Consider the following 12,787-nt stretch of genomic DNA (forward strand, 5'->3'; position numbering starts at 1 on the left):
GTAAAAAAATAAAAAATAAAAAATAAATATGTATTTCATGAACTTTTTAGATCGCTTTAGTACAATTTGTGTATGATAATAGACATGCACAATATGTGTCTTTTTTTTGTAAAGAAATAATACATATGCAGTCATAAACATGTATTGAGAGCTAATATGACAGTGATTTGATGCTTTACGAAAGTTGGAGACGCCTTTACCAATATCAAAATGCTTTTGTAAACACCTAGTTATTCTTTACACCAATAAAAAAAGCAGCTACTATAATAAAGAAAATCTTTTCTAAATGTAGAACTAAATACATTGATTTGCATTGAAATACATGATGAATACTCTTGACACATGAAAGTGTAAAGCCTGCAGCTCACAACACATGTGGAAGGTTATTGCGTGTCATATTTAACAAACTGTTTACTTCTAATTTAATGTAATTTTGCTCGCATAGAGAATTGAATATTAATCAGATGATGTCATCATTACGCTGCTGTGCCTTCAGCCAATCGTTGCATTTCTGATCGTGATTTCGAGGATTGATAGATCTGTCCTGAGTTCATCCAGACATTTTAAGCTGATTTGCGAACTTGTTTGAAGAACGAAATTAGCGAGAGATCAGTTATCAAGATTAAAAGATCCAGGATCTGCCAAATCATCTTACATCATTTAAGCGAGGTACGAAGAACAGACCCCTGATCTAAACTAATTAAACTAAAAACCTCAAATTTATACAGGGGAAAACACTCAAACTAATCTAACAAAAATCAATCTAAACTAAAACAAACCTAACCAGAATATCATAAGGCTCAGTTTAGAATCACACAACAACCATCAGAGCATTTACTTAAAGCCAACGAAGTTGACTAATTGAACCCTATAGTAAAATATTGGTAAAAAGCATAATAAAAAAGGTGTGCATGCAAAGCATTAGTTGATTATAATAATGTTGATGTGTTCATGAGCTCTTTTGCAGTGTTTTTTTTTTTTTTTTGTCTGTGGACTAGTAAGACACTCTGAATGCCAGCAGCCTTCATTATGCAAAATCCACTGGGTTAATGATGTTATCATTATCATTAGTTCGTGAGCACCGACTGAACATGCTGGAATTAGTGTAATCACTGCAGATTTGTGTAAGAACCCACAGGACATGTAAAACATCCCAATTGTTTCTCCATGCATCAATGAAACTCAATTTAAATAGAAGTTTTTGCTGAGAATAATAAAGCACAGTTATCTTATCGGTGTCTCTGAGTGCACGCATATTTCCATATTTTTCATAATGCTCCCATGCATGTTCAAAAGGTTGGAGCTGATATTAATATTACTTTTAAATTCTTGCTGCACAGCTAATGCTTATTTATTTTTAGATGCACGAAAGGCAACATTAAAACTACATGTCGACGTGTTAAATAATCAGGAGGATGTTTAAAATGTTTTATTTAAAGTAGGATTCTTTTAAGTCTGTATTTTTAAAGATCCAGGATCTGCCAAATCATCTCAGATCATTTAAGTGAGGTACGAAGAACAGACCCCTGATCTAAACTAATTAAAGATCTCAAATTTACACAGGGGAAAACACTCAAACTAAGATAATGCTTATGCTTATTAGCTAATGCTTATTTATTTATTTGCTAAATACATTTTAGATGCATGAAAGGCAACATGAATTGAACACTGTTGCAAGTAAATCAAAAATCGAAGACTCATTTTTTCCATTGCAAAAGCTGTGATAATAGCACAATACATAAAACCTACAGCTGTATTAAGTCTACAATGAGAGTAGTCGGCATTGAACATAATTGAAGACTGTTTGCTGATCAGCTTGAAGCCTAATAATGATGTCAACTTCTTGCATTCACTGACTGTTAAGGCATTTCTGAGGTCTGCAGGGTTTGTCTTCGCATTTCCGCTCTCAGCAGGATAAACTGTAGATTAGCAGCGTTCCCGGGCTGCACACAAGATGATGAACGCTAGCACTCATGCTAACTACCGACTGTCAGGTGCTGCGCTTCCTCCTGTCCGTCGGTTTGTGCTGTTAAACTGACTGAAGGGATCTGGCAGACTCCATCAGCACCAGCAGAGCGTTAGTCCAGCTCATATCACACATTCATTCATAACCTCAGCATTTAAAGAGACAGTTCACATGATATAATTTTTTTTATCCTTTTTTTTTGTCATTAGGCCTGTCATGATATCTATTTTTTGTTGTATGATATATTGTACCAAAATATATCGCGATGAACGATATTATTATATATTTATCTCATTATATAATGCCAGAATCACAATATCATCACGATGCAAGTACACTCTTCCAAAGAACACATCTTATTTTATCAACCCGGGCTCATTGTGGAAACGTAGCCCTGCGGACGTTTCTGCGGACCGCGATTTACGTCCTGGGAGGTACGTATTCGAGCATTTTTTTGTTTTTGCGGATCCGCGAGAGGCCGCTGTGCCCGCTTTTTGTGTGCCGTCTCGAGTGGGCGCCTCTCGGGAGCGCGCAGCGTTCACGCTCGCGCCGTTCTCGCGCGAAAAGCCGCCGGATCAAAAAAAAAAAAAAAGCAAAAGCCCTCGTCTTCGATTTCGACCGCGTTTTCGGGTCCCGCCACATTCTCGCCCTTATTTTCCGGATTCCGTTTTTCGTCTTACCTGATTTCCGGAACCTGCTGTTCCCCGGACTCGATCCCGGTCGTCGTCCACCGCGGCTGGCTCCGGCTCCTCCTCCTCCTCCGGGGCCTCCGCTCCGCCCTCCACTCGGAGGCGAGCCGTCGGCCGGTGAGCGCGAAGAGGAGGGGCGAAGCGGCGCCACACCGCCCCGCGGCGTTCGCTCGAAAAAAAACAAATGCGGCCTTTACGTACCTCCGGTCACGTAAATCACGGTCTCCAGAATCGTCCGCAGGGCGATTTCCAGAATGAGCTTGGGTTGTATGTTATTCTTAAGCATTCATTAAATAATTCATTTTCTTGTCGGCTTAGTCCCTTTATTAATCAGGGGTCGCCACAGCGGAATGAACCGCCAACTTATCCAGCACATTTTTACGCAGAAGATGCCCTCACACACACACACTCATACACTATGGACAATTTACCCTACCCAATTCACCTGTACCGCATGTCTTTGGACTGTGGGGGAAACCGTAGCACCCAGAGGAAACCCACATGAATGCAGGGAGAACATGCAAACTCCACACAGAAACGCCAACTGAGCCGAGGCTCGAACGAGCAACCCAGCGACCTTCTTGCTGTGAGGCAACAGCACTACCTACTGCGCCACTGCTTCGCCCTATTCTTAAGCATATTTAATTTAATTAAAGCCATTTGAACAATGTAATAATGAGGCATTGGAATCAGCATATGAAAAAGCATATCCTAAATCAATAAATGAGGCTGCGATATCTGCTACCAGATATATTTTTTAGATGTCAGACACCCACATGAAAATTTACTATAGTAATTAATAGTAAAAACCGTAGTGTTTTTAACCATACTGACACCTACAATAAAGATGTTGCACAATCAGCTTACTGTAAATGTTGCTAGGGATTGGTGTTTATGTATGGGGCGATATATATATTGCATCACCAAAAATGATTGAGGTCATGTCCATGTGTTGTGCCATAAGTTCATATATTGATTATTGTGAAAGGTTTTCATGTCATTGTCTTCTTGTCTATGTGAGATTTGGGCGTGCAGTTCATCATAGTTTATTGTGATATAGAAAGTTAAGTTTTAATAACAGTTGCACATAGAGTTTTCATCCAGAACATTTGTTTCCACATGATTTCTAATCTGATGGTTGAACTTGTTGGTCCGGTTCTGTCACTGGTGAATAATGTGCGTGTGGTTTGAACCCTCAGACATAACGTCGGCTTTTATTGTGTCAGACTCACTATTGTATCTTTACACAAATGCTCTGTGTTTTGTTTAATTTTTAATGTATGTCTATTAGAGTTAGAGTTTAAAGGTTGTGTGATGATTGTTCAGTGGTATTTCCTGCTGTATGATTACTGTATTCATTGACAGTAAGGTGTGTTAAAGCAAACACTGTATTTATTTTGTATATGTCCATTTTGTTTACAGCAGTCACAATAATTGGTTTTTGGTGACAATAATTGGAGTCTGAGTTCAGATTTGTTTATTTTAAAAATAAGATTTGTAAATATTTTTTGAAAAAATCTTATGTTTTAATGTTTTCAAATTCATTGTAAAGAAATGTTAATTAACAAGAGAAACAAATCATGAATAAACACTGAAAAAATCATCATTAGATTAACCTAATTTATTTTAAGTTAAGTGGTTGCAAACACTTTATATGGGCTGACTTTAAACAAACAAAAAATGTAGTACAGTTCAACGTAATTTATTTGTTTAAATTCAGCCTGTATAAAGTGTTTGCAACCACTCACATACAAATAAATTCAGTAAATACAATGAATCAATTTTTTTCAGTATAATTTGAGTTGTGTTTTAAATAGAAGAAGAAACAAACTTGTGTATTAAAAATATTAAATTGTAAGATAAAAAAAATGGGTGTGAACCTGTTAAAACGTGAAGCTGTTTATTTTATTTAGTGAGGTTGAATTCAATTATGGACAATAAAGTATCAAAATGATAATAAAATATTTAAAAATAAATACTTTGAATCAACAGTAAATCGTGATATTGTGTTAGATATAGGTATAAAAGATATAAAGCAGCACAACAGTTTTCAACTTTGATAATACTCTGAAAACTGAAAAGTCTGCATTAAATGGCAAGGATAATATATATATATATATATATATATATATATATATATATATATATATATATATATATATATATATATATATATATATATATATATATAACTTTAATTTTAAATTGTACAAATATTGTTTTTACTGTATTTCTGTACACTGTAAGTCAAAACATGAAGCCTGTGTGAGTTGAAGAGAGTAATGTGCTGAACATTTATTTATGTGAAGTTTATTTATAAACTAATTTCGAGAGGATCACGTGCTTATGATTGATTGCAGCTGGTCCCGCATTAGCTAAAACATCATCCACCAATCAGATGATTCCTAAATCACTATAAATAACTAGAGTATCTTACCTTGGCCATCTTCGTCTTGAAGAATCAACCCCCCACCTCCACCCCTACTCCTTCCTCCTTTACTTGGCAGGGTGGCACGGAGGCCCAGTGGTTAACACTGTTGCCTCAAAGCAAGCATGTCACTGGTTCAGATCCTACCTGGCCAAGTTGACATTTTTGTGTGGAGTTTACATACTCTCCCTGTGTTTTTGTTGGTTTTCCCTTGGCTCTCCGGTTTCCTCTCACAGGCCAAAAACATGTAACATGAGTAAATTGACCAAACCAAATCAACACTACAGACGAGCGATTAATCAGCAATATTTTTCTACATAGTTATTCATAATTTGCATGCACTAGTAACAAGCAGGGGAGTTCTTGAGACCTACCTGAGCTCAAACTACCCTCTCGCCCTGCAAACGGGTGGAAGCCCCGGGCTCGAGGATCGCATCAGCTCAGGGCTCTCTCACTTTTTATTTATCAAAAAATCCTGAAAAACAAAATTACAAAACAGCAACATTGATGATGATGATGATGATGATGCTAATAAGTAATTAAATATTATTACCATCAATAATTTATAACTAAGCAGCAAATTATTGCATTAGAAGAATTTCTGAAGATGTGACACTGAAGACGTAATGATGCTGGCGATTCACATTTGCATCTATTAAAAAAGTGTATTCATATTTCACAACACTACTGTTTTTGCTGTATTTTTGTTTAAATAAATATGAGCAAAAATGGTGCAAGTACACTGTAAAAAGCGATTAGTTAAAGAGCCCATTTTATACATGAAATAGGGTCATATCTTGGTTGTAAGGGTCTCCAACATCAGTCTAATATGCATGCAAGGTCAGAAAACACTTTCATGGTCTCATAATCTGCATTTATTTTTACTTAATTATCCCAGCGACTCCCGTATGAATCGTCAAGTGATTCATTTGTTCCCAAACCCCTCCTTAGCGCGAAGCTAATCTGCGCTGATTGGACCAATGACAGCCTGTTGCATTTGGTCGACTGCCTTCAGTCAGAGAGTGAAATGCACAACAGCTAATCAGCAATATAAAAGTAATCACAGTTCATACACGCTCGATAGTGTAGGCGTGGATTTTAGCTGCCAGTGGGTGAATGTAAATACAGACTATGGACTTGAAAATTCAGACGATTAACTATTTCATTGAGCAAAAACTGTTGAGGAGATATCCAAGCTTGTCTCACTCTGCTCTTTTCACAGACACAACCACACACACACACACATTGCCATCGTCCGCGCACACAAACACAAAAACACACACAGACCTCCGAGTGACAACGCGCGCGCACACACACACAAACACACACACATACCTCCGGACGACAGCGCACGCACACACACACACTACCCTCGTCCACGGAGCTCCATAAACAAAGCAGCACGCGTCGCGTGACTTTGCACGCGATATTAGAATAAAGCCAGTTAACCTGATACAGTACACGCGGTTACAAGTAACAAATCACAACTAAATACATTTGCAAGCTAGAGTCAACGAGGCAACAACTTTAATCACACGTACTTACACTTGAGAAAAGGAGGAAGATACCCATCCTGACGTCCATCAGTAAGTTACTCTTTACTGATCCTTCCTTTAACAAACAAAAGTATTCTTTGTAGCATGTAGTTTGCAGAAGTTTCCAGTAGTTTCCAACTGCTTGGCTATAATGCTGAGGTTTCATCTTTGGGTAGAGACTCAATATATCCATCTGCAGTGACTTCAATCGACCGGCATGTGTGTGTGTCCTCGTGTTTGTGGGTGTGTGTGTGTGTGTGTCTGCGTTACTGCGTCAGAGGGCGGGGCCTCAGGTTTGAAATCTCCCGGGTTTGCGCGTGCACGTGAATAACTTGGTTTCGTTCGTACGTCATGGCGAAACACCTAATGACTCGGTACCAAAGCGACTCGTTTGAAGCACTATGAGTCGACTCTTTTATAGATGAATCAACTGTTTTAAACACTGTACTCTTACAGATTTAAGCCTTAGCTGGATACTTCACTTCAATTAGAGCTGTGTTACACACTACATGGAGGGGAATTTTCAAAAACCCATAATATGGGCTCTTTAAGAGTGAATAATAATATTTCTGCCTCCAGCTGTAGTGTCCCTGACTGATCTATATCTCTTCTTCCTCTCTAGTTGTTCCCAACACTCTGATTGTGGCTCCAGATCCTCCGACGCCTGTAGTTCCCGAAGGCGGATCCATCAGGCTCCAGTGCAGCGTCTCGCGGAGCTTCATCCCGGGCATTTTTCTTTCCATAACCTGGTCAGTGAAGAACCGCTCTTCTCTCCTGGAGGACCTGCTGACGTTCGGCCCGGATATGAGCGTGACTGTGGACACCGTATCCTCTCAGCGCTACACAGATGGTGGGATGCGATTAGAGATGGGAAACGGAGTCTCGCACAGTCTGGTTCTCTCTGGAGTGACGCCGGCTGATCAGGGCCTGTATATGTGCACCGCCAGCCTGTGGACCAGAGAGCAGGGGATCTGGAGCCGCATTCAGGAGAAGAGCATGGAGATGGGGGACGTTACGGTCACACCTGCTGGTCAGTTACTAAGCCTACAGTACATAGAGAGCAAGATGTGGGATTTCCGAGTTTCATTCGTACTGCTCACATTCATACTATAGACCTTTTTCTATTTTCTATTTTCTTGGAACGCAAAATTACCCATGATGCTTTGCGTGTATGCGCAAGGAGAATGCGAAGAACTTCCGGTCGGCAGCTGATGCGTGTAAACAGTCACATTTGGACAGCTTTGAAACGATAGTTTTAGTCTATTTTACCTGCTTTTATCCTCTATGAACTAATCCTGTTGTCCATCAGCAGCATCTCCTGGACTGATCATTTAGAGAAATGCGATCTAATAGGATGGAAAACAGCTGCTGTGAGGCGTTTTCCCCTCGTTGTCAGACGGCATCTTCTGCAGTTTAAATGAAGCCTCGTCATCGCTAAAGTCAACATTTTCTCTTTATTTCAATTGTATAACCAGCCCAAACTAATGTAGTTCACCAAAATGTTTGACACACACACGTAGCCTGTACTGTGCCACTGACACACTGATTTAATAACTGTGACAAAGTGAAAATATAGGCCAATGTCATTTCGAAATGACAGAAAAACACAAACCGTGGTGAAAACAACACACGAAATAAAACACAAACGGCTCACGATTAGAATGAACAGCAAATCAGCCAGCAGAGGATCAATAACAGACTTTTATTGCTCATTTTGGAAATTGCACGACTTTCATACCTGTTAAGTTTCATGCCAGTACTCTGGTTTGCTCTCTCTCTCTCTCTCTCTCTGTGTGTGTGTGCGTGCGTGTGTGTGTGGTAAAGAGCTGCTGAGCTAACAGCTGACAGGCCGGGAACTCACACACACTGTATTTCTGACGGCAGACACGTAAACTAGGAGAACGTTTTTCTCGTATTTCTGACGCGCTTGAACCACATGTGACAGATTATAACAGCTTTAACACACACATTTCTAAGTTGTGTGTCACAAAAACACTCTGTTATCCATTAAAAATGTTATTGAAACCCATTTTCGGAGCGCAAATTACCAGTTGTACACGCTGTGAACGGAAGTTTTTAGCATTCTACCGGAAGACGCTGGTCGCTATGGCGCCCTCCATGCAGCAGTCATGAAAAAGGTCTATATAGAACGCACTTTTTCTAGTGGTCGAGTAGTACAATGGTTCTCAAAGTGGGGTTCGGGACCCCCCGAGGGGTCGCGGGACAATGAAGGGGGGTCGCCTGTTGATTTCCAAAAATCTATTAAACCATAAGTATTACCATGTTTTATCCATAACCTACTGAGGAGAAAAAAATGGTCGTTTATACCATATATAGTTACTATAGTAGCTTATAGTTACTACTTCTATTGGATTGGAACCCCTGGGGTATTAAATTTATATTAAAATTATTAAAATTATATAAAAATTATTATTAAAATTATTATTATTATTAAAATTATATTAAAGACACAGCAATAGTGTCAGATGCAGCAGATTTCATAACACCCGGTTAAACTTTGTGGCCCATTTACAGCTCTCATACATTAAAAAAATTAAAAGAAGAATAGACTTGGGTCCATTGGTGTGTGTGCGCCATTGCATGCAAGGTTTCTGTATTTATGACCACCTCAGAGGATATTGGGGGTCGCGAGTCACTGGCATTGTCATTTTGGGGGTCACGGCCTGAAAAGTTTGGGAACCCCTGGAGTAGTACATTTAAATTCAAATGCAGCACCTACTGAGTAGTAGGCGATTTCAGACACAGCCTCAGTGTTTAGTTGATGAATGTTTTGGAAACAGGTGAAGACGGATTGATCAACATTTAGCAAAAGCTCACCACATTATCACACATTTTAGTGGAAAAAAAATCATAATTAAAGCAGGAGGAAGTGTTTTTTGGCTCAACGTAATACTTTTCATATGTTTAATTGTGTTAAATTGTGGGAAAGATCTTGATTAATGCGTATGCTGTGAAATAATCTGATTTAATACAGTTACCGTTATATAATTTGCTTAGATGATCGTCCAACAAAAGAGTGCGATAACTCTCATTTGAGGAAGAACGAGATTGAAGTAGTTGTGATTATGCTTGTGTAAGTGTTTCAGAGTCCCCCTTGAGAGGAGCAGAGATGAGCTTTTGTCTGGTTTCATCCTGTTTAATGTCTTCAGACCTTTCTCACAAACCAGGCTGTTTGACTTTTCATTGCTGCTGAAATTCCTGCCTGGTTACCATATATACTGTCAATGTTACTGCAGGCTTTTAATTAAAATCAGGCCGTCTGGAGCTCTAGAGCACCAGCTAACACACATTATTACACAAACTCTCTGAGTCTTTGTGCTGTCTGACACTGTAGCTTAAAGATGCACAGAGATTATAAAGTATTAAATGCTTGTAAATGTGCTGAATATCACGGTATTCATGAGCAAAAGTCATTCAGAGGTTACTTCATTTCAGTTTAGTTAGTCTGTTGATCACCTAAATCAAAATCGTCATGTTAGAACTTGTGCAACATAGTTATTAGATATGATGCTCTTTTTTATTTTATTTTTATTTAATTTTGCTATGAAAAAAAAATACATTTTTAATAATATTTGTTGTCAATGAGAACTGGTGTAAATAACATTTGACATATACAATATTGCTATTTTTAAATGCAATTAACTTATTTATTTACTGTTATTACCCTTATTAAGAACAATAATTTTAATGATGATAATAATAATATTTTAGAAATGTGCTTTTGTCATTTTTAGTTAATGTTTTTGTTTTGAAATATTACTTTTTACCTTTAATTTATTTATATACATTTGTTTGTGGTATTAATTGTAATATTTAAAACTTATTTTATTTCATTTATTTGCAAAGGCATATTTAAAATTTAAAAATGTAATTTATTTATGTTTTATACATTTTTTATTCCAAATCAACATTTAACTGTATTTATTTATATTTAGGATAATGTTCCCGTTCCTCTTTCCTACATAAGATCATGTAAATGCATTATAATTAATAATTGTATTTTTATATATAGTTTTAGATTACAATAAAACATTATGTCAAAATGATTTGGCATACTAACAATGTTGATGTTTTTGGTAAGGATTAATTATTTATTTATTATATTTAATTTTTACTGTTGTTAACTTTATTAACAAACAATAATAATAATAACGATATAAATAATAATAAGAATAACAATGATAATAATGTGATTTTTATTTAGTTTTTTAGTTATGGCACTATTTGGCTTTATATATATAAATATATATATATATATATATATATATATATATATATATATATATATATATATATATATATATATATATATATATATATATATATTTCTTGTCGGCTTAGTCCCTTTATTAATCCGGGGTCGCCACAGCGGAATGAACAGATAACTTATCCAGCAAGTTTTTATGCAGTTTTTATTTTTATTTTATTTTTTTTATGCAGTTTTTATTTTTATAATTATATTATATTATTCTAATTTTAGAATCTTCTCTTCATATTTTATTCCATTTGCATTTAATTGTTAGTGATCATTTTAGCAATGTTGTTATCAATTTATTTTTATTTTAATGTTTATATAGTCATTAATATTAGATAAATATTTTATATTTTTAAGTATTTTTTAAATAATATGTTCATTTGCGTTTTTATTTTGATTAAAATGTTTTAGACATTTAAAGTTGCAAATTCCAAAAACTTAAATAAAATAAGTTTGAAATCTCATCATTAAAAGCACTATATTAAAGTTGAGCAGTAATGTACAAAAACAGGACTAAACATTACAAATTAACAAACTATTATTGTTTTAAATGTTATTATTATTATTATTATTATTGTTTTTATTATTAGGTTAAGACATAAATATTTAGCCTAACAAATTTAATATAAAATATATTGCATAATAATAATAATACCAATAATAATAATAATAATAATAAAATAATATTAAGTTGTAGCATAAAGAATTTGGCATGCAAAATAAAATAAAAATATATATTGCATAAAATTGTTATTATTATCATCATGTTATTCATTTTAAATATCTCTAAAACCTGTTCTGCTTCTCTTTCCTATAAATTCCCCAGTGAACTCACTCGCGGTTCATGTTCAGAACGACTCCACATTATCCACTGGAGATTCGCTGGTGCTCTTGTGTTCGGTGATGGTGTCCGGTGCGTCTGCGGTGGATCTGGACGTGACGTGGCTGCAGAACGACACGCATGTTCTGGGACATCTGAGTCGAGACGGCGTTCAGACTGACAGCAGCAGCAGAGCAGTGGATGTAAAGCGTTTAGGAAAATGGGATTATCAGTTGAAGATTCAGGATGTGGAGACGTCTGATGGAGGATTGTATACATGCAAAGTGAATGTGTGGATTCAGCGTGACACTGGGCGATGGTATAAGGCTGCAGAGAAGATTTCTGACCCTGTTCGAGTCCATGTTATTAAGCACAGTAAGTACTTTATATATCAGTCTGATGAGTTACAATGAGTGATTTATTGATTTACTGAATCAACTGAAAATGGCAAGTAAGAGATTGCTGTTGTGTAAGTAGGGAATAATTGAATAAGTAGGGGATAAAGTACATGCAGGCGGTTGCACATGCTTAAAGGGATAGTTCACCCACAAAAGTGAATGTCCTGTTAATTAACTAAAAACCTGTCACCATTCACTGCCATTAAAGGAATCTCCAAGAACCACATATTGAGCTCAGAATCTTCTTTAATGTTCTACTGAAGAAAAAAAACAAGTCTCCTACATCTTGGATGTCCAGTGGAGTAAATTAACAGAAAGTTTTAATTTTTGGGTGAACTATCCCTTCAAGAAGCAATAAATTAAGTCAGAAATTACTGAGTGGCAATGCAGAGTTTGGTATACATGAAATATGGTGTTGTTGCTTTTAAATGTTTCTTGTTTCGGTGCATTTGATGTTTGTTTTTTTGATGAGTAATTCAGTTTGTTAACTAAAGCTTTTATTATTGATAATATTACAAGCATTTTAGCAGGGATTTTATATACAGGTAGTATTGTTTCAAATACAAACATCTTGAATAAAAGTCTTATATATCTTGAGTGACTGAATGTATTTCCAGACATGGTAATTAAAAGTTAACTTAACGATTTGCTACTAATTTATTATACACATTTACT

General features: G+C 36.3%; 1 protein-coding gene across 2 annotated transcripts in view; it reads left to right on the forward strand.

Moving 5' to 3' along the window:
• The window catches only part of ptgfrnb (prostaglandin F2 receptor inhibitor b), a 61,584-nt gene that overhangs the window by 8,925 nt on the left and 39,872 nt on the right, over positions 1-12,787 (forward strand). For both annotated transcript variants that reach the window (XR_012405340.1, XM_005168313.6), the window contains exons 3-4: positions 7,241-7,648; positions 11,721-12,089. Coding sequence is in view for 1 of the 2 variants with exons in the window: in XM_005168313.6 (XP_005168370.1) it covers positions 7,241-7,648; positions 11,721-12,089 (777 nt within the window). In the remaining variant the exon portion in view is untranslated. The remainder of the gene's footprint in view (positions 1-7,240; positions 7,649-11,720; positions 12,090-12,787) is intronic.

Source organism: Danio rerio, chromosome 1 (assembly GCF_049306965.1).
Source record: "Danio rerio strain Tuebingen ecotype United States chromosome 1, GRCz12tu, whole genome shotgun sequence".
NCBI classification, from domain to species: domain Eukaryota; kingdom Metazoa; phylum Chordata; class Actinopteri; order Cypriniformes; family Danionidae; genus Danio; species Danio rerio.